Source organism: Ostrinia furnacalis, unplaced genomic scaffold (assembly GCF_004193835.3).
Source record: "Ostrinia furnacalis isolate ACB-3 unplaced genomic scaffold, ASM419383v2 OfSCF4098, whole genome shotgun sequence".
NCBI classification, from domain to species: Eukaryota; Metazoa; Arthropoda; class Insecta; order Lepidoptera; family Crambidae; genus Ostrinia; species Ostrinia furnacalis.
Genome location: NW_021134337.1, coordinates 16,121 through 36,984, shown reverse-complemented (window position 1 = coordinate 36,984; position 20,864 = coordinate 16,121). Strand labels below are relative to the sequence as shown.

Sequence of the window (20,864 nt, the reverse complement as noted above, 5' to 3'; positions counted from 1 at the left end):
ATTGTGCAACCCAGCCTTAAACTTTAAAAACGCCCAGCGCTATTTCATGTGCCTCAGACATCCTCAAAACAAAAATACGGTTCAATAACCGTATAATATGCTATACTCTGAAATAGACATTATGTCACAAGATATAGAGGTGTTTATCATTTTTTATACGCCTTGAAACCCACGATGTGCGAGTTTGTAGTGATTAATATTGAAACAATCTTTGTATTCTGTAATGACGATAAACTACGGCAACACTTGTTACATAGATCTCCGCCAAGGCTAGAGGAATGTATTTTTGACATTGCGAATCAGAGTCGATCGTAAGAATAAAAACACGATTCCTTCAAAACATTATAAACACATTTGGCCTCTGGTGAAAACATTTTAACTTGTTTCAGATACATTTTCTTGTAAATCTAAGGCTTTAAGAGCAAAATTGTATTTGCTTTTTATGTGCCAAATACAAAGTTAAACATACTACTGTTCTTAAAAGTCTAACATAACAGACTTACTGTGAAGTGTTCACCACTCCAGTTGCAGTATTATTGAATAACCAATTGAAACTGCAATTCATTTTACGAGTATTTGGTCTTATAGCTAAACCACTGAATTGGTGCACCTATAATTGCGCACAGGATGTTTAGAGACGGCGCATTGCAAGTATTGCAACGGATCCTATAACTGTGAAACGCTAAAGGCAATTCTGTATTATGAAATCCACGCCTCATTCAGTTTACATGAACTCTGCGCTTGCAGGAACTAACAACATATCGGGTTATTCGATATGAACCCAGGTAAACAGTATTGAATAAACTCGCAGGGGCAAGAGAGTGAAACGTGTTTCTACGATTTGAATTTATTATTTGAAGTTCATGGGATAGGATAAAGGTTGTAGTTCATCTTTGAAATACAGGTTGTCCCAGAATCCCACAGAATCCCAGAGAGCATCACTAGGGCTACCTGAATTATTATCCCCATGTAGGTACTTACGTTCTGCGATTTTTGATAGTTTTCGAGTTATGATTGTTTTAAATGTCTATGCTTAGGCACTTTTTTGGTCACTGTGCTGTGGCGCGAATAATTAAGGTATGTACAGTGTACATGCTTGATTTTTTCACTGTTATTAAATTAATACTAGGCATTAGAAGTATTTAGGATTTAGAAGTATTTACATCCATAACACGAATGTAAACTAAAAAAGTTAACACAAACAGGTTAGTAGATACACAGATAAAAAGTCACGGTGATTCGGGTAGCCCTAGTGATGCTTTACCTCTGGGCTTCGGCTTGACACTAATTTTTGGGACACCCTGTATAACTGATTCACAGCCTAGATGAAAAAGTTGGCAATGTACAGTTCGCTAGAAAATCATTACTACGTAACTTTGTACCTACGCCATTTACGGTGACATTGGAAGCGGTTTTTATGAACCATCGTTGCAAACCAAACCAATACAGATTTATAAATACTTGAATTATGAACACATGTCATATAGTAAAGGAGTAGAAGTCGTCTATTAATATGTAACCAAGGTTTGGTTTAGAAAATTACACACCACTTGTATAGTAATTATAATCACATATTCGACAGAAATCAGCTAAAATATTTCCATATACTGGTTAAAAGTGATATCAAAGAATCAATTAAGAACAGAATGTCCTTCCACACGTTAACAGTTCAATTACCTCGACCCACACGTGCAATTAAAATTTCAAAGTCAACATGCGTTTAAAATAACGCGTCTAAATCGAACCACGGCCACCAATAAGGCTACGCGAATGCTGAAATGCAGTTTATGGTAGACTAGCTTTCCGCCCGCGGCTTCGCCCGCGTGGAATTTTGTCTGTCACAGAAAAACTTTATCGCGCGCGTCCCTGTTTGAAAAATCGGGATAAAAACTATCCTATGTCCTTTCCCGGGACTCCAACTATCTCTATGCCAAATTTCATCAAAATCGGTTCAGTGGTTTAGGCGTGAAAGCAAGACAGAGAGACAGACTGAGTTACTTTTGCATTTATAATATTAGTATAGATAGAAGTATAGATTAAAAGGTGCATAAGGCAGGAAAGAAAAAATACTAGATGTTTTATCCAATAAAGTAAATAACAAGAATCACAAAATTCATGTGAAAAGTGTGACAACAAAAGGCGATTATTAAGATCTGATTGACGTGCTCAGCAGTTAATGGTGCATCCATTAATCCACATTAAATAAACTCAAATACAAGAAGTCAGTTTAATATAATAGCTAAATATTTTAAGTTAAATTCTATCAAATCATATCTATCATATTCATAAATAAAACATTTTAATCCTTCTGTACCTATTTATCAAATTGCGTCACTGCTTCTAAACTAGATTTATAATCTGAGCTACGAAGATTTGCACCTGAGTGTGCGCGTAGACTAGTGAGCCAACCTATATTTGTGTACAATAATAATCATATATTGTGTATAATAATAATCGTATTTACCAAAACACAATGGACTAATAAGGATTAAAAAAGTATTATTGAAATAAAATCATAGCGTTCTTTATTGTTTCCCTAGGCAAGTAAAAACTTCATTTCCTGAAAATAAGACAGTTGTGTGGTTCAGCCCCCTAGACATTCGTGTCATTTACAGGTTTGATTCCGGGATCGCTCCGTGGTTTTGAAATTAAAGCTGTCACTAGTGTTACTTGGTCTAGAGAGGCATGCATGGTCCTTCCTCACAAACATATTTGAAATTGAACGAGGGATGAAATTGAATTTGTTGGCAACTGCAGATGAAAAGTTGAATTTCGACGGTTGCATCGCATTCTCCTTTTTAACATTGTCAATAATGCAGAGGGTATTTTACTCAGATAGAGCCCGCCGACGCCGAAGCCTCGTAGTCGACCTTCCTTTAATATTATAAAGGCGAAAATGTATGTGGATGTCTGGATGTATGTTTGTACTCTTTTACGCAAAAACTACTGAATGGATTTTGTTGAAACTTTACAGTTTTATTGTTTGACCAGATTAATGATTATGTAAGAGGCTATAATTTATGCCGATGTGTGACACTAAATTTCACACGACTTAAGCCGCGGGCAAAAGCTAGTGATTCATATTTACGTTCGTGCCTTATTTAACTTCCTTTCAACGGCAATTCTCAACGACCAACGTAAATATTAAAAAGTAAGATAATCAGAGATCAGGGATTATTAATTCATACAAAAATAGCCCAAACAAATTCATGACTCATGGAAAAATATACGTAACTGGAAGCTATCGAGTTCTGATAATAACTACCAGTAAATCCAAATTATTTCTGTGAATTTTGTGTTAATTTTACCCTCGTACTTTTCACCTTTCACGGAAAAAAACGAACAGAGTTGTTTTTGTTTTCGTAGGATCTAAAGAATAAAAAGTTGCATGGTCTTAAGGATAAATTAATTTTTAGAAGGTAGGTGTAAAATTTCTCTTGGTAAAATTCAATGCCAAGCGAACAGAGGTCCAGTACTTATCCCAATCGTTATAATTTTCGTTCATAATCGATCGCATCTAGATTACATATATGTATTTAGCATTATAGAGTCGAATATTTGTGTCGCTCTTTTACCTAAAATTATTTTATGAAATTGTTATCAATATTTGTTATTAACGAGAATACCTTAATCGAGATGGATGATGGGCATATTGGGCGTTAAACCAACAGAAAAAAAAAGTGTACTAAATTAAAGCTTAATACTAGTACTTTATTTCATAGTATGACAACAATCCTGAAATACGCGGGGATACGGAGATAGAGGTCATTGAATATGCAAAGTTTCCATAGTATTTCACATCACACTAGGGTAATAAAAATAGTTTTAGGTCAATTAGTTGCTTGTATCGATCATATTGATAGTATTGTATCATATCTTACTATCGATTCTATCGATTAAGTATGTAAGTATACCGAATAAAATAAATCACAATCGATTATTCGATTGCAATAATCGAGTATAATGCTGAAAATAAGGAATCAAAGTAACAATCAAATGATAGTGATGATGGTAATCAATAAAATCGATTAATCGAATTGTTAATCGATAAATCATTATTTGGCAATATCGATTAATAATCGATCCGTTATCGATTATGCGACAACACTACAGCTTAACTGGTAGAAATCCCATTGGAACATGACTGTGTTCATTTCATTTCTCTAAATGGTACCTACGAGTAGCCACACCGTACGCACGTAATGTAGAACATGGTACTTTATAAAATAAGTTTTTTTGCCATTTGTTGGCCCCACTCCTTAACTGTTGGACATAATAATTGATAAATAACTTAATGTATCAATGTAGGTATATTAATTAATAATATTTTTTGTTTGCGCAATAAAACACCTATGACAATTATACATTATGTCAATTTACAAGCAAACCCGGGAGTTTTTGGTAGTTATTTATATGAAAATATATTTCTGATACTAATTCCTAACAAATAATAGTAGTTACATTTCTGTTGGTTTTACGCCCAGATTTCATAGAAAAGTGCCCATCATCCTTTGCAAGAAAAATAAAGGAGACTTCTGAAATGCTCCAAATAACGAGAAATTGCCAGTGTAATTCCCTGCATGATCAAATCAGAAATGAGGTTCTCCTATGGATCTCCGTAGGAGAACCAGAGTGATTGACATAGCCCGCATAATCGCTAAAATCAAATGACAGTGGGCGGGACACATAGCTCGTCGAGCTGATGGCTATTGGGGCAGGAAAGTTGTTCAGTGGCGACCACGACCCGAAAGACGTAGCGTGTGCAGGCTGTGCTCTTAGGGTTGCCAGGCGTCCGGCTTTAGCCGGACATGTTTGGCTTTTTAGGGTCTTGTCCGGCCAAATATTGCCAAATTTGGTTGCCGCGCCAGGCGAAAGTCGAGCCACAGAATCATAATTAATTAAGGGCACGCATCAGGGTGTTGGTTAGCAACCGATGATGATAGTACTTGTGCCATGTTGGGAGACCGTATGAATGAGTTGTAGTTAGTCTCTGATATTAATCTGTTTATTAATGTGAACTGCGCGACTATTTATACGATATAGATCAAAGGTAAATGACGTCACAGCATCAGCACTATATCTACGTGATAAATGTGCTGACACTGTGAACGTGATCAAGATAAGATATGAAGAGATTAAGTATTGTGCATACCGGCACAGTACTCCCCCCCTTTAAATAAGAAATAAAAAAAAATAATGCGCTAATTACAATAACATACATAAATTATCTAAGTTAATACATGGTTCAATGTTCAATCTCTACATACTTACATACAAGAAATAAAAATAGTGTGATAATTACATAATACAAATTACAATAACTATCTACGTTATGCAAATCATGTGGAGAAAAATAGTGAAATGTTTATAAAGATGAGAATATAACAAAATATAACCACTGGCTTCTTCCTTATCTGGCGTTTTCACAGTCGTGGGTTGCCCTCGCGCAAGCTCGGCTTTACGCGATGGGTGCGCTGTAGTCACAGCGTTCATGCGTTGTGTCCTCGCACATTTCATAAGCGTTATCGGCTTCTGAAGACCAAAGGATAGGCGAATTATCATTCTTGAAATATTCAAAGTATTCAACTTCGATACGCGGCTGCGTAATTTTCTCAATTCCTTGACTGTGTTTCAATTCATTAATTGCTTTGTATTTCTGCTCTGTTGGGCGATTCCTTGGCTCGTTATCGGATAACCTAAGAAATTATTCGCTCTGGAGGGACTCACATTTTTCTAAATGATTGAATTCCCAAGTTAAGAGTCAGCTTTTTCTCATCGTAAGTGTTTATCTTTGAACCATTCGTGGCTTAATAACATATTGCTCATTTGGCATTGTTGCTTATCACTGATATGTTGCTCCCGTAACGATTAAAAAACCTCATACCACTTTTTCAGTCGGTAAAATTAAGGCGGTTAGACGGGTAGATAGCACAGAAGCCATGCTGGCTGTGCGATTTTTAATTTCCTTGGTTCGTTTGTTTCCAATCACATGATTTTTCACATTTTTCTGCATACGTTGATACATATTATAATAACAAAATCTTCTTACTTGACTAGGCGACCTTGGCCTGTAACTGCTGCGTCGCAAATTTTCACGGTCATGGCACAATTATTATTTCAATTGCACATGTTATAGCTGTGTTAGCACATTTTCCATTGTTTGGTCTTGAATTTTTGCTGATGTAGTCGTTGACTGCTGATTGCTGAGACTTCATTAACTTTCGCTGATTGATTTTGATTTCATAATTGATGTTGATGACACGGACGAGAAATTTTCTCAGCTGAATCGGAGTAACCAATTTGATTTCATGTCAGATGGTAAAAGCTGGCGGAGACTGATGCTGAAGATGGTGGTGATGGAGGTTACGTCTCACATCACTTTGTATCGTACGTGTTTATCTTCGTCGTCGTTCGTCGGCTTCTTCGACTTCGTTGACTGTTGAACTGAGACTTCATTATTTTTGCATTCTCTAATATTTTATTAGCGATTTGATTCTTTTGAAGTTCCAAGACTGATTCCAGCTGCACAGACGAGGTTGGTCCTTCCAGATTTCGGGAATACGGACGTGACAGCGGTACTGGCAGCGACTTCTCGTAGTGTTGTGTTGCACGACTTGCACGGAGTTGACATGATGACGATGATTGATGTTGAAGTGACATCACGGATTTGCTCTGCTCATTCGGGGTAGCCAATTTCATTCCATGTCAGATGAAAGCTGGCGGAGGCTTGTGCCAACTTCGTCGGAATCATCAGGTTCGTCGGGGTTACCAATTTGTGGCAACTTCTTCGGGATCATCTTCTTCGTCGGGGTCACCAATTTGTGGCAACTTCGTCAGGGTCATTTTCTTCGTCGGGGTCACCAATTTGTGCCATGTTGGGAGACCGTATGAATGAGTTGTAGTTAGTCTCTGATATTAATCTGTTTATTAATGTGAACTGCGCGACTATTTATACGATATAGATCAAAGGTAAATGACGTCACAGCATCAGCACTATATCTACGTGATAAATGTGCTGACACTGTGAACGTGATCAAGATAAGATATGAAGAGATTAAGTATTGTGCATACCGGCACAGTACTCACTCATGAGCTGACACTAATTCTGCCGTCCTATCACTATAATGCCGTTAACCCACAATTGGTCAATTTTGACTTTTGAATACCATCCGAATCAGAAAAAAATGCTTAATCTAGCACTATTATCGAATTTTTTTTATCTTNAAGTTCCCGAGAATAATATTCTCGACAATACTGCAAATAGAGTGTATTGTTTAATATACACTTATAATAATATGTCGACTTAATTTGATACTATTTTACTTAAGAATTGTTGTTTATTTCCATTTGATAAACATGATTCTCACCATTCTCACTAACTAGATGATTATTATAAGCAGCGTGAAGTTCATTTATTAGGTAAGGCTTGCCGCGTTGTACATTATTATTGAATTAAATAAATAGATCTTAATTTTTATTAACTACAAAATATTGTAGTTGTAGCCTACTGAAACAGGCAAAATAATATAAATATTGCGGCATTGGTAATAAAGTGTCGTCACTTATTATTTTTATTAGGTATTGTGAAACTGCTAAGTTTGAGAACTTTCAATAGTTGGTTTTAATTGATCTCAAATAGGTAATTGTCAACAACTTCGAGTGTAGTCTCCAACTTTCAGAGGAGTGGGTACAACACGGACATTTGACATGATTTTTGTCTTGTCCATGTTCATTTTGAGACCCACTTGTTGCGAGGCTCTACTGAGGCCATCGAGCATTGTGCCTAGATCTGCCACAACTACGATATCGTCTGCAAATCGAAGGTGGGTGATGAACTCGCCGTTGATATTTATGCTGAATCCTCTCCAGCCCAGAAGCTTGAAAACATCTTCCAGGGCGGTGGTAAACAGTTTCGGAGATATTACGTCTCCCTGTCTCACCCCTCGCTGCAACTAGATAGGTTTCGAGACCTAATCCTGGAGACGGACTGACATTATGACGTTTTTATACAAACCTTTTTTGAAGAGGAGTACCACCATACTTCTTTGCAATGCCGTAGGCGTTTTTCCCTTGAGGATGACGGAATCAAACAGCTTCTGAAAAGCCTTGTACCGGCGTTCCGCCTGCTTTCAGAAGCTCAGCTGTGATTACATCATCACTAGGTGCCTTGTTGATTTTTAGCTATTTGAGAACCATTCTAATCTCGTACAGACTAATATACGGGATATATTCGGTAAGTGTCGGGTCAATCTAGCTAGCACGTATTTTCTATAAAAATGTGTCAAATGATCCGTCACATAGGCTATCCACAACTTATTCAGAAGTCGTGAAACATGCCCTTACTAAGCGATTGTGAAATATGCCCTTAATGTCGAAAAACGAACAAATGGACAGTAACATTATGTAATTACGTGTAAAAAGACATTTCTGTCATTAAAACAACATTTCTCGAAGAAAAAATTAAATTTAGTAAAGGTGTAGTTATATTGAGAATATTACCGTGAAAGTTCCCGAGAATAATATTCTCGACAATACTGTAAATACAGTGTATTGTTTAATATACACTTATATGTCGACTTCATTTGATACTATTTTACTTAAGAATTGTAGTTTATTTCCATTTGATAAACATGATTCTCACCATTCTCACTAACTAGGTGATTATTATAAGCAGCGTGAAGTTAATTTATTAGGTAATGCTTGCCGCGTTGTACATTATTATTGAATTAAATAAATAGATCTCAATTTTTATTAACTACAAAATATTATAGTTGTAGCCTACTGAAACAGGCAAAATAATATAAATATATTGCGGCATTGGTAATAAAGTGTCGGCACTTATTATTTTTATTATTGTGAAACTGCTAAGTTTGAGAACTTTCAATAGTTGGTTTTAATTGATCTCAAATAATGAAAATGTAAAGATTTTATTTTGTGTTGTCTTTTATGAGTATCTACTTTTTAAAGTGGTAAATTTAAGAAATTATTATAATAAAACGTATGATTGATATCAACGAATGCTAAAAATAGTAAAGACTTGTTTTTTTTAAATAAATATAAATTTTCAACACTAAAACAGGTGTTGTTATTTTTGACATAAATGCAATTTTATTTATTTCCTGAACTATTAAGTAGCCAGTACTTAGCTTAAATGCCGTTATGGTGAAAGGTTTTGTTCTTAACTGCATTTTAGTCTTGTAATCAAAACGAATCAAACAGGCATACCAATAGTTTCGTAATTTATGTGTTAATACTAGACTTAAATGACGTTAGCTAACATTAGCTGCATTTAAGGCAAGTATTTTCACGTTAAAAATAATAGTTTTACCGAACTAAAACGTCGTTAAACTATTTAACGGCATTAAAGTTTAGTATAATTATTAGTTAGAAACTCCTTTTACAAATGTATCAAAGTTATTCAAGATCCAAAACTTAAACGCCGTTAAGGTAGCCATACCGGCGTTTTAGTTGTGTATATTTTGAGATATTATTTCAATAATACTGAGTTAAAATGTATAAATTAAAATATTTCAAAATCTATATTATGTAGCGTCGTGAGAGTTTGTGTCAATTGTAGCTCTTAAAAATACCTTTAAAATGATATATTTAAATTACAAATTACTCTTTTACTTTTGAAACAGCGACCGTCACATGTCCGGCTTTTAGGGTAAAATGTCCGGCCAAATGAATCACAAAGTCCAGCTTTTGTGATTTTGGACCTGGCAACCCTACTCCCTCTAGGTGGACCGACGATCTGGTGAAGGTCGCGGGAGGTGCCTGGATGCGAGCGGCGCAGGACCGGTCTTTGTAGAAATCCTTGGGGGAGGCCTTTGTCCAGTAGTGTACGTTTTTCGGCTGAAACGAACGAACGATGATAAATGTAAAGCTGAAAATTTGAGCACCGGTACTCTATTTCTGTGTAAAAACTATTCGAATCTGACGCACTCGACCGGTGACATAAACCAAGCGGTACAGTCACGCAGATACAAACGTAAAACGTCAAAGCTTTGACATAAAAGAGAGGTAACAAGGAATTTGAGCATCCACTCTAAAAAAAGGTTTCAAAACTTTCCTGTTCATAAACTCGCATTGCACTGCAGTGAATTTCCCATCATTTTTGTGACTGTTTTCACGTGAAATAGACAAAGCGAGTTACGTGAAAACGACTCACAATTTTTACAGTTACAAACTTATTTTATTTTTTAAAGATCACTTCGTAAGTTAACGGTCAAAAATTATTACAACTGTAGTGTATAGAAATTGATAAAACTCTCTTAACTCTATTGACCATGTGACTGTACCCTGTGTTTAGTTACGATAGGCGCGCGCACGTGTTTCCTAAACTGTTTTCAAAAGGTTTCGTTCTATTTATGACTTTAATTTCAACAAATAATCTTATTACCACGACATAAGATCAGATATAACTACTGACACAAGCTTAATTACCTTAACACGAGGGGCTAACGGGACTATTAGTAATTTGTGCAATACAAATTGCTAATAAGTCTTTGCTAAAAAAATATGATTGTTCTGTTGATCTTGTTTGTTAAACTTTTTCCGATATTTAAATACTTTACAACGAAAGAAATCAATTTATACTTCGATCCACCGGTAGTTTCAAAATATTGAAGTTGAACTTTTTGAAATTGTTAAAGACAGTATTTTTTTACTACTTTCCAAAACTCCAATAGAGTTCCCATTTAAGCTTAGTTACTTTGTACATACATCGTAAGAACTTTCTCAGTCAGTCAGTATCGGTTTGTTTGTAATCTACCACGTACTATCTACTTTAGTACCATGTTTAATTTAGAAGCATTTATCGTCACTTTTTAATTTTACTTTCATAAAGTTTTTTCACGGGCGTTGTAACGTCCGCGTCCAGTATAAATAGTGAGAAATGTTGACACAGTTGTAGTATAAAGAGTAGGTCCACATTTAACAAATAAGCATAATTTCATGCTTTTATTATTATTATAAGCGGACATTTTAATTTTTTAAAGATAATTAGGTACTATCGGCCACAGTTCCAGCTAACCATTTCCGTTTTTTCTCTCACTCTCATCAAATGACATGACATGACCGGAAGTGGGTAGCTGGAACTGTGGACGATAGTACATAATGTGTAAGTAAGTCTTTTCTGTCATAATTTATAATATATTACATTTTGCTCTGGAGGGAAGTGAAACTTTAACTTCGAACTTCTACGTATTCTTTTGATTAATTTAATTTTCCCCCGAGAAAACTTGACCTTTTCACTGAGTTTTTATTGGAGGACAAGCTGTGTAGATCCTGTCAAGCATCAAATCTGGGGGCACGGCAGTGCCCCCACCAAGTCGAGCAAAAAAGCGGCACGGCCGTACCATCCTTTTCTCGAAGCAATTCAGGCCATTTTCGACTGCCTGTAACTTCGTTGTGGATAAAACTAGAAGCAGGCATTGTAAAGACACGGTATATTTAAAATTTCATTCAATTTGAACCAGTAGTTTAAGAATTATAACGGGTCAAAGTTACTTAATTTTGTCACTCACTGACTCACTGACTCACTGACTCACTGACTCACTGACTGACTCACCGATCATCAAAATTCTAAGGTACTTCTAGCAGACCTAGAAGCTTCAAATTTGGAATATAAGTAGTGTTTGGTGTATGAATCAAGGAAAAACTAAAATATTTGGGGGCACGGTAGTGCAACCGCCAAGTCGAGTAAAATTTTTCAATTTCGGTCCAGTATCCCATCAAAAACAATACTTGTCAAAAAAACCAAGTCTCGCAACTCAGTTGTTCTACGGTAAAAAGTTGTGAGATCCATGTAATACCAAGTCCAGGCCAGGAAATCTTTAACGTTTTACATAAATATATTGACTTGGCCATCGCATGAAAACACGTGTAAATTAAATTATTTAGTGCGATGGCCAAGTCAATAATTTATGTAAAACGTTAAAGATTTCCTGGCCTGGACTTGGTATTACATGGATCTCACAACTTTTTACCGTAGAACAACTGAGTTGCGAGACTTGGTTTTTTTGACAAGTATTGTTTTTGATGGGATTCATCTTTATGCGATCTATTTCAAATAGTAAATGAACCTACTACTGTGTACACTGTCTTGTGGTCATCGTACAAGACAAGACTAGGATGTATTATGGGCTATTTAATGTATGTTTCTCATATGCATGACGATATTTACGATGACATTTACGATGTCAACCTGAGTAATATATTGTTCAATAACACTTGTCAATTTCGTGTAACAATAATAGACTTTCATGAAAACTGGCCAAGGGTGAGCCGAAGTTGAAAGTATTGTTCTGTACATGCCCATACGTTCAGGTGCTATTATTTCTGTGATCATTATGTACATATTTTTAATGGTGCCTTATAATTTATAGTTTGCTGTTTATATGGGCCATATAAACTCACACTACACACACAATCTAATGTAACAGATCAAAAGATGGCAGACAGACTGGAAATACACACAGCGGAGTCTTATTAGCACCTCTCATCATCATCATGATCATCATCATTTCAGCCATAGGAAGTCCACTGCTGAACATAGGCCTCCCCCAATGACTCCCACATCGCACGGTTGGTAGCGGCCTGGATCCAGCGCCATCCTGCTACCTTTAACAGGTCGTCGGTCCACCTTGTGGGTGGACGTCCCACGCTGCGTTTTCCGGTACGTGGCCTCCACCCCAGAACCTTGCTGCCCCATTGGCCGTCAGTTTTGCGTCAGTTAGCACCTCTACAGAACCCTAAATACTGTAGAATTTGTAGATATTAGAATCTTATCGCTATAAGAAAGTTATTGAAAATGTATAATTATGGAGTCACACAAATAACTTTTTAATTCAATCGTCCAGCGCTTACTCGGATCCTATCAATAGGTATCTTGATTTCTAATAAGTACCAAAAGTATTTGATCAATTTAAGTTTTAATATTGGACGCTTGCGAAATTGCAACCTACTTATTTGATTAGGTACCTTGTGCAATGCGCATATTAATATTATCCAAATAGAAATGTTTGCCTTGGAACTGCAAAGCTAAGTTTCGCCAAAGCTGCTACGGTCGGTATACTGAAGATCAAAAGCTTTAGAAGACGCCTGGCCGAATTCGACATATTCCCGTTAAACTAATAGTCCAGTAGAATTAGCTTTTAAATCGGAAATAATTCCTACAAAAGATTTTATTGTTTTAATGGCTTCATTGGTTGCCCATTAAGACTCTCCTAAGTTTTCGACTTCGACGGAGTTGTGCTTAAGTGGTGGGGGCCCCCGAAAGGGGCATTTTTTCGGTTTTCCGGTTATACCGCGTAAAGGACTTACCCTATCAAAAAGTGGTCTTCATGACGGTTGAAGGGCACTTAATCCTGCATTGAATAAGACCAAATTCATATGTTTTGGACAAACCGTTCTCGCGCTAAAGTTCGGCAAAGTATTATTAATGACCCTCTCCATGTCCAATGGTTTGTTACCCACAGGCTTCCAAGTCTTGAAAAGGGCCACCTCAACCAGTGTAACCCTATCAGGGCTTACGAGCTTGATGCGCCTATCCTTGTTCGTCCCAGCCGTTCCTTAACTGCGGTTGCTGCACCTCTTCCTGGCACTCACCTGAACGACTCTGTGTTACCTACTGTGGCTGCCCCTCTTCCTTGTATCCTCCTGCATGACTACGTTGCCTAGCCGTATGCCTGGTCTAAGGTTCGACGCCAAAAATCCTCCTCCTCTCTCATTTCGATCTCGTAAAGAAACACCGAGCATAGCCCTATCCATAGCACGCTGTGCAACTTTGAGCTTCTGTATAAGGCCTATAGTGAGAGGCCACGTTTCCGAACCATAAGTCATCACTGGTAACACACATTGGTTGTAGACTTTAGTCTTCAGACACTGAGGTGTTTTGGAGGAAAAGATGTTGCGTAGTTTCCCGAACGTGGTAGGTAGCGGTCTACAATCTTGGCTAAAGCCCACCACACTCTGGAAGTTTTCGATCTCGCAAGTTTCGACGGTAAAAAACTGCTTTTAAATTAGACCCTTTGTGATTTAACTTTTTTAAAGGTACTTTGTAGGTTATCGGATAATTTGATTACTAACTTTTTCATTCGCCTTGAAAGTTTAAGGCAATTTAAGGGAGCTGTTTTTAATTTTGCCTATTTGTTTCAGCCTTGACGGTACGATTTCTTACTAGGCGGTATATAGGCGAATATGATCATCAACAAGGTAAGATAAATGCACACTTGGCATGTAAACATTACACTTACAACTCGCATATCTGCAGACAAATAATAATTTACTTTGGATGATTTTACTAAAATTGAAAGCTTTTGATTTTGACACACATTATTTCGAGTTTGAGTTTTTAATGAGAGCCCCAATAATTTTTTGGGCTATCTTACGTCTAACGTCTTAGTACAAAACATAAATCTATCTAACAAACTGTATGTACCTTGTAAGACAGACACTCAGACTGAAAAACTATTAAAAACAAAAACTAAATATTTTTAATTACTTTTTTTGTTACAGACAGCAAATACAAGCACGAAGTATTATTAGATGGCGAACCTATTTTATTTGAAATTTTAGATACTTGTCCTAAGGTAAGACCCATTATTATTTACCCTTTTCAACAGTTCCTTTTGGAGAAAAAATTAGTTAACATTCGAAATAACCACTAAATGTAGTAACCGATCAATTATTCCAGAGCATAGAAGAACTACCGGGGAACGAAGTAGCGCAATGGGCCGACTGTCTCTTCCTGGTGTACTCCATTACGGACCGCGAGTCCTTCAACTACGTGCGGCGCGCCAAGCAGCGCCTGCAGCCCGACATCCCTCTTACCCTCGTGGGCAACAAGGCTGACATGGTGCACCTCAGACAGGTACTAGAACAGGCTCTTTTCACCATCAACAGCATCATTACAGCCTACATCTGTCTCTTTTCTTTAGTTCTAACGAGAACAGCAGATGGCGACCAATACCCAATTGTATCCATACCATGTCAATTGCAGCTTACTGGATAAGAGCCTCATGGAGTGGTGATTATTAGAGACTAGGATAATTCAATAATTATTATATTATTAGTTGGTAAGACATGCATTTTCTGGAGCAAGCTGAAACATACTTAAGAACTTTACTGTAACACAGCCTAGCAACTGAAGACGTTCTGTATCGATCACAGACCATAAATCCAACTACACACGGCGCCCATGTTCTGCTACTATTTGCTACTGCTGAGACCGGTACATAACAATCAGCTCATCATTATGTGCCCTTCTGTCTAATAAAAAAGGACAGCTATAAACACGGATTTCAAAGACGGATTCATTTTTGTGTAGTTCCCTAACATTGAAATTCTGCATCCATGCAATGTTTTGAGGTCTAACACATTTTTTCTTTCTAGGTTAGTCCAGAAGAAGGCGAAATCCTGGCTAAGGACTTTGAGTGCAGCTTCGCCGAAGTAGCTGCCGCAGAGCAGGTCAACCAAGTGGGGGAAGTTTTCCACGAGCTCTGCCGCGAAGTCCTGACGCTGAGGAGACGAGCCAAGCACAGCCTTCTGGACAGGATGCTGGGATCCAAGACTGCATATCGCGTTTACTCTCGAGGGAAAAGTGACAGCGCCCTTCCCAAAGATTAAATCAAGTTGGCACAACTTTGTTCTCCGTCGTCTGCCTATGCTCTAAGCATTGTGTCATTTTAGTGCTGTTAGTTGATGATTTTTATACTCTGGACATTTTTTTAGACTATGGTGATTGTGAGATTTATATTTTTAGTGTAAAGTTCTATTATTAATACATTTTAACAAAATATAAACGATTAGGTTATAAGCACATGATTATGTTTGTGCTTAAGGCCGGGTAGCAGAGAAAATGGCGAAAATGAGGTTTTCATTTTTCATTTTTGAGGTACTAAACAGTAAAATTAAAGGCTAAGATTTTTATTGGGCATAGTTGAGGATATTTTCTAGGGCTATTAACGGATGGAAACACGATTTGATAAAGTTGACTCGATAGAATAAATTCCCAAAGTTACCTCTATTCGTTTTCTATTTATGGTTTTATTTTTAAAATAAGCGATTTGAGATTCTAAATCTTTTACTAAACTAAAGTTCAGAAATAACTTGAGGGCTTTTAACGGATGAAATTTTTATATTGCGTCTTATTTAGTTACTATGTTAAAAAATGTGGAAAAAATCGTCCATGACGGCTTGGACAATCTCAATCAGTCGCGCGGTGGCGCTTACGGAGGACGGACGCGTGTCAGTTTTTTGGCCGTGACAGTTCGCGATTTGTCAATATTTTTGACAATGATGACTTTGATGAGTCACAGTATAATAATATCAGTGTTACTGGAGAAAGCTTAAATTTTTGATAATTAAGACTTGAGTGTCTAGAGCCTCCCTTCCTCCACCATGCGTAAGAATTTTCACAAAAATACTGTCTAAGGTCTGTAGCTAAAGGTCTACGCTGCAAGATGGAAGAATCTTCTAACCAAAAAGATGACAGATGCAGCAGATGTCAACGGATTTAAAACTGGAGTTGATGTGACTCCTTGTAGACTTGAGTGTCTAGAGCGTCCCTTCCTCCACCATGCGTAAGAATTTTCACAAAAATACTGTCTAAGGTCTGTAGCTAAAGGTCTAAGCCGTAAGATAGAAGAATCTTATAGCCAAAAACATGGCAGATGCAGCAGATGTCAACGGATTTAAAACTTGGAGTTCATGTGACTCCTTCTAGACTTGAGTCTCTAGAGCGTCCCTACCTCCAACATGCGTAAAAGTTTTCCAAAAATACTGCAATAAAAGTCTAAGCTGCAAGATAGAAGAATCTCTCTTTTGCGCAAAGCCACATCATTTATATTTACTTTTACTGTGGTTATAAAGGTGTACCAGGGGTACATGCTACACCTTTTTATTCGATTGTAAGAGTACTGGTTTACTCACAAATTAATACGTTTTATCTGATTTTCGAAATCTTTTAATTACACTGGTGTTTATCATTCAAATCAATGACTAATGTTTGAACTAATTTGGACAATATCAAGGTCTATCATTGGTATTTTTTTCAAACTTCTGCGTTGAGCCATTTACGAGATCTGGGACATCACAAAACATTACCCCAGCAAAATTCTAAATAACTTGAGAACCGGAACACGAACAAATTTTGCTATTCGTGGACAAATTACTACGCAACAAGAGCTATCTATCCATGTATTTGGTTCCGGGATAGAACGACTTTAAAAAAAAAATTTGCCAGGGTAATGTTTGAAACGTTACCCCAGCAAAATCTGTTTTTTCCTAATAACTTTAAAACTATAATTTGAACGAATTTTGCTATTAGTGGACAAATTTCTGCTCACGATGGACTTATAAAAATTTTGCAACATTTAAAAACCGTGTGTGATGCTCATTTCGATACAGAGCCCCGTACATACGTTATACATAAATTATGGAAAGAAAACACCCAGACCAATACAAACAAATATGTATGCAATTTTAGTATGATATTTTTATTTATTAATAAACAAAAAGACTGAACAAAATTGATGCGTGTACTGATTAATGTAATTAACCTCATGCAAAGTTTCGTGAATTGCAAGAACTATAATTTATTATCCAAGCTCTAAATAATCGCTACTACGAGTAACTGATCATAAAATGTTTTTCCAATCGCTCAAGCTCCCGAGGATCTACCGATAGGTCGGGTGACTTAATCTTGAAATTCTTTTAGCCGGCGCGGAACTTCCGGAAGGTCGGGTGACGCCACGCCTCTTTGAACCGTGTTTACTTTGGCAGTTATATTCTATATTTATTCGATTCTAAAATATATTCCCAAAAATTTTGAAAGTTGTTTTAATTTGTATCACTTGGATATGATTTGTATTAAAAAGTGCTGTGAGTGTGACGCTTGAACGGAAGGAAGTCAACCTAACCTAACCAACTGCGTATTTCTAAACTGCGTATTTCTATACTGTGTAGCCGCGAGAGCTCTTTGGCGCGCTGTCTTCGGCGAAGTATTGCGCGCGCAGATTTTGACAGCGCGAAATACCTACTTTAGCAGAAATACCAAGCCTTAATACCAATGGCTACGGAATGCCCCATAGCACCATGAAGCTAGGCTGTAACTTAAACGGTCACATCGCAAATCGGCAAAAATGTGTCACATCCTAAAATCAAACATCTAGAATTTGGGTTAACAACTTTATCTCATGAATGTTTTCTGTATTTCATGCTCATGTATGACTCTTTCTTTGCCGGAGTGTGATGTGTCTCTATTAGATGTACTTAATTTACTTATTAAATAAGCTGGTGGTTGGCGTGTATTTCAAATGTATTTGTTACGTGTGTGTTACAATATGAGATCCTGTAATTCAGTGCAGCGAACCTTACTCATGCGAGTTTTCACTTGCACTTCCACTCTTTTTCAGATGTTCCAGTAATACGGAGGTAATAAATCCTACACGGCGAATGCTATAGTGAGTCGCCAGCTGTATGTACTAATTTTAAAGAATCTTATATCGCTTAATATTCTCATTTACTGTTTTCAATATAATAGGATTACAATTACCTATATGTATACTCGTACCTTTAAGTTAATTAACACTAGGTACAATAAACTTGTCGTCGTGTGTATTGTACAACAACAATACTATCCCTTCCAATCCCTTATACCTACGAATATTACCAAGAACACGTACACGACTTCAATGCATTCGAATGCAATCTACCTAATAGTGACATTGTGCCCTTCATCCATCAGTGCACCTACCATGAGTTTACGTTAGGTGTCCTCGCTAGCGAGTACGTCAAAAATCTCTATGAAGATTTTATTTCTTGAAAGTAGCCGCTAGGGGCGCTGCACAATATGTCATACAATTAATGTCATTTTTTTACGTAGTCGCTAGCGAGCACACCTAACGTAAACTCATGGTAAGCACACTGATAAGTCAGCTACTCGGTTGATTAAAGCCTAACAACCAGATCGATATTCCATGGTAGGTTGGTTAGCTAGGCACATTAATTTCAATATACTTATTTCTATCATATCAAATTTTAGTTCCCTTTGTACTTCAAATATTAGTATACCTACCTTTAATCGAAATCAGTTTCCTACATTTCTGTCTTCTCGAACCCCAAGAAATTTCAAGCAAATCTAAAACATCGTTAGTGCATTGTTTTAAAAGCTTCCTTAGCTGGTTAATTTAATCGATATAGATAACCAAAAGTGCTAATTACCTTATAATAACATTATAAATAAGCTGGTACCTATCTTAGTAGTGCCCGATCCTCTACCGAAAAGGACAATCTGCGCGTTGTCATGTTCACTTTACTTTCATAATAAATAGTTTATCTTTTTGAAATCAGCACATGGATCTCTTTTATTTTATCAGTAAATGGTCACAAATGCCATAGTTTTTCATATTTTTGCTCTACCTGTGTATCCTCTTTATGATGACCGTGTTAATTTTTAAATGTGCAATATTATTTATGTTCACTACAAAGCTTTTTGCAATAAATGCTGGGTTCAATTGCGATATTAACGATATGATTCGTTTTTGGGCATAATTACCATTTGAAGTTGGGTTTGCCTAGTTATTTTCTATAATTATTGAATTACTTTTCTTTTTCTTTTCACTTTAGTTTTCCATCTAGAACTCCAATCAAATCAAATTAGGAAACACACTTCATATTTGTACATTTACGTCTAGTCCACTGGTTGTAATCCACTTGTCCTTAAAATTGGTATGCAATTTAAAAGTAAATTACATCCAAAAACTAAAACAAACAGGTAGAGCTTAGTATTTGAGTCAGTAACTTATTAGTAGGTTTCGTTATTAATACAATTTTTATATTGTTTTTGTTTTACTATTCTTATATTATTAATGTAAAATTTCGATTTAAGTAATGTAAAATCTGATAATTGTTATAATTTGTAAAGACAGATTTATTTAGGATATTTTGATTGATAAGTTTTGTTTTTGTAAGTACTTATTTTCTATAATATAATATTATTATGTTATCTTCTTTTTTGTTTTGTTCAACATTTATTGTTGAAAACTTTACGTTGTTGTTTTTTATAATTTATAAGACTCTAATACGTATTAATTTGAACCAAAGTTGTAAATTTCTTGTTCAGAATTTTATTAAATAATAATAATTACCACTACTTAGAATATTAATGAATGCATTTGATTAAGTAAATGTATTTGCTGTTTGTTGATGACGTATTTAACGTATAAATAAAGTAATATGCTGCTGTACGTTGATAATTTATTTCTATAAATACCCACACACACTAGGCTAATGAAAACATTCTTTGAATAATAAAACCATTAATTTGTGCCCAAAATCAATAGACCAATAAAATAATTGAAAACTAGAAAGATGTAGGAATACATAATATAAAAGTCTTTAACTCACCTATTTGATATCAACAATAGCCACAAACCGAGACTTTATTGAAAGATTTGTTAATAAAATTAGACTCTCGATATTTAGTTACAAATACAAAAAAAATCTACATGTTAAATCAAAAGCTATAAGCTCTAAAAACATAAACTATTCTGCAGTTGAGTAAAAGAGCTCAGCTTCAGTTAAATGCGCCACCAATGTATCATTCATACAACCACATACCACACCGAAACGTCCTCCATGCTTTTTATTCCCGAGGGAACCAGAGGGATGAGGGTTCGTGCCGTTTCAAATAGATGGCGCTCATATTCATGATCCAGTTTGCATAAGCGTTCCAGTGACGTGGCCGAATGGGCGCTTTGAATGTATAAGGACCCGGGTTTGAATCCTTGTGGTGTCTACGAAAAGTTATTTTTCATTTTAAGAAAAACGATTTTTTTTAAATAAGAATTTTAATCAAA

At 36.2% G+C, this 20,864-nt stretch overlaps 1 protein-coding gene across 2 annotated transcripts in view; it reads left to right on the top strand.

Moving 5' to 3' along the window:
- Positions 1 to 18,672, top strand: part of LOC114358687 (ras-related and estrogen-regulated growth inhibitor) — a 30,064-nt gene extending 11,392 nt beyond the window's left edge. Inside the window, exons 2-6 of one of the 2 annotated variants that reach the window (XR_003656390.1) lie at positions 14,161 to 14,217; positions 14,521 to 14,594; positions 14,699 to 14,875; positions 15,397 to 15,697; positions 18,420 to 18,672. Coding sequence is in view for 1 of the 2 variants with exons in the window: in XM_028312709.1 (XP_028168510.1) it covers positions 14,161 to 14,217; positions 14,521 to 14,594; positions 14,699 to 14,875; positions 15,397 to 15,630 (542 nt within the window). In the remaining variant the exon portion in view is untranslated. Of the gene's footprint in view, positions 1 to 14,160; positions 14,218 to 14,520; positions 14,595 to 14,698; positions 14,876 to 15,396; positions 15,912 to 18,419 lie in introns of those variants that run through there. The other variant, XM_028312709.1, reaches the window with a different exon arrangement.
- The last annotated feature ends 2,192 nt before the right edge of the window (positions 18,673 to 20,864 follow it).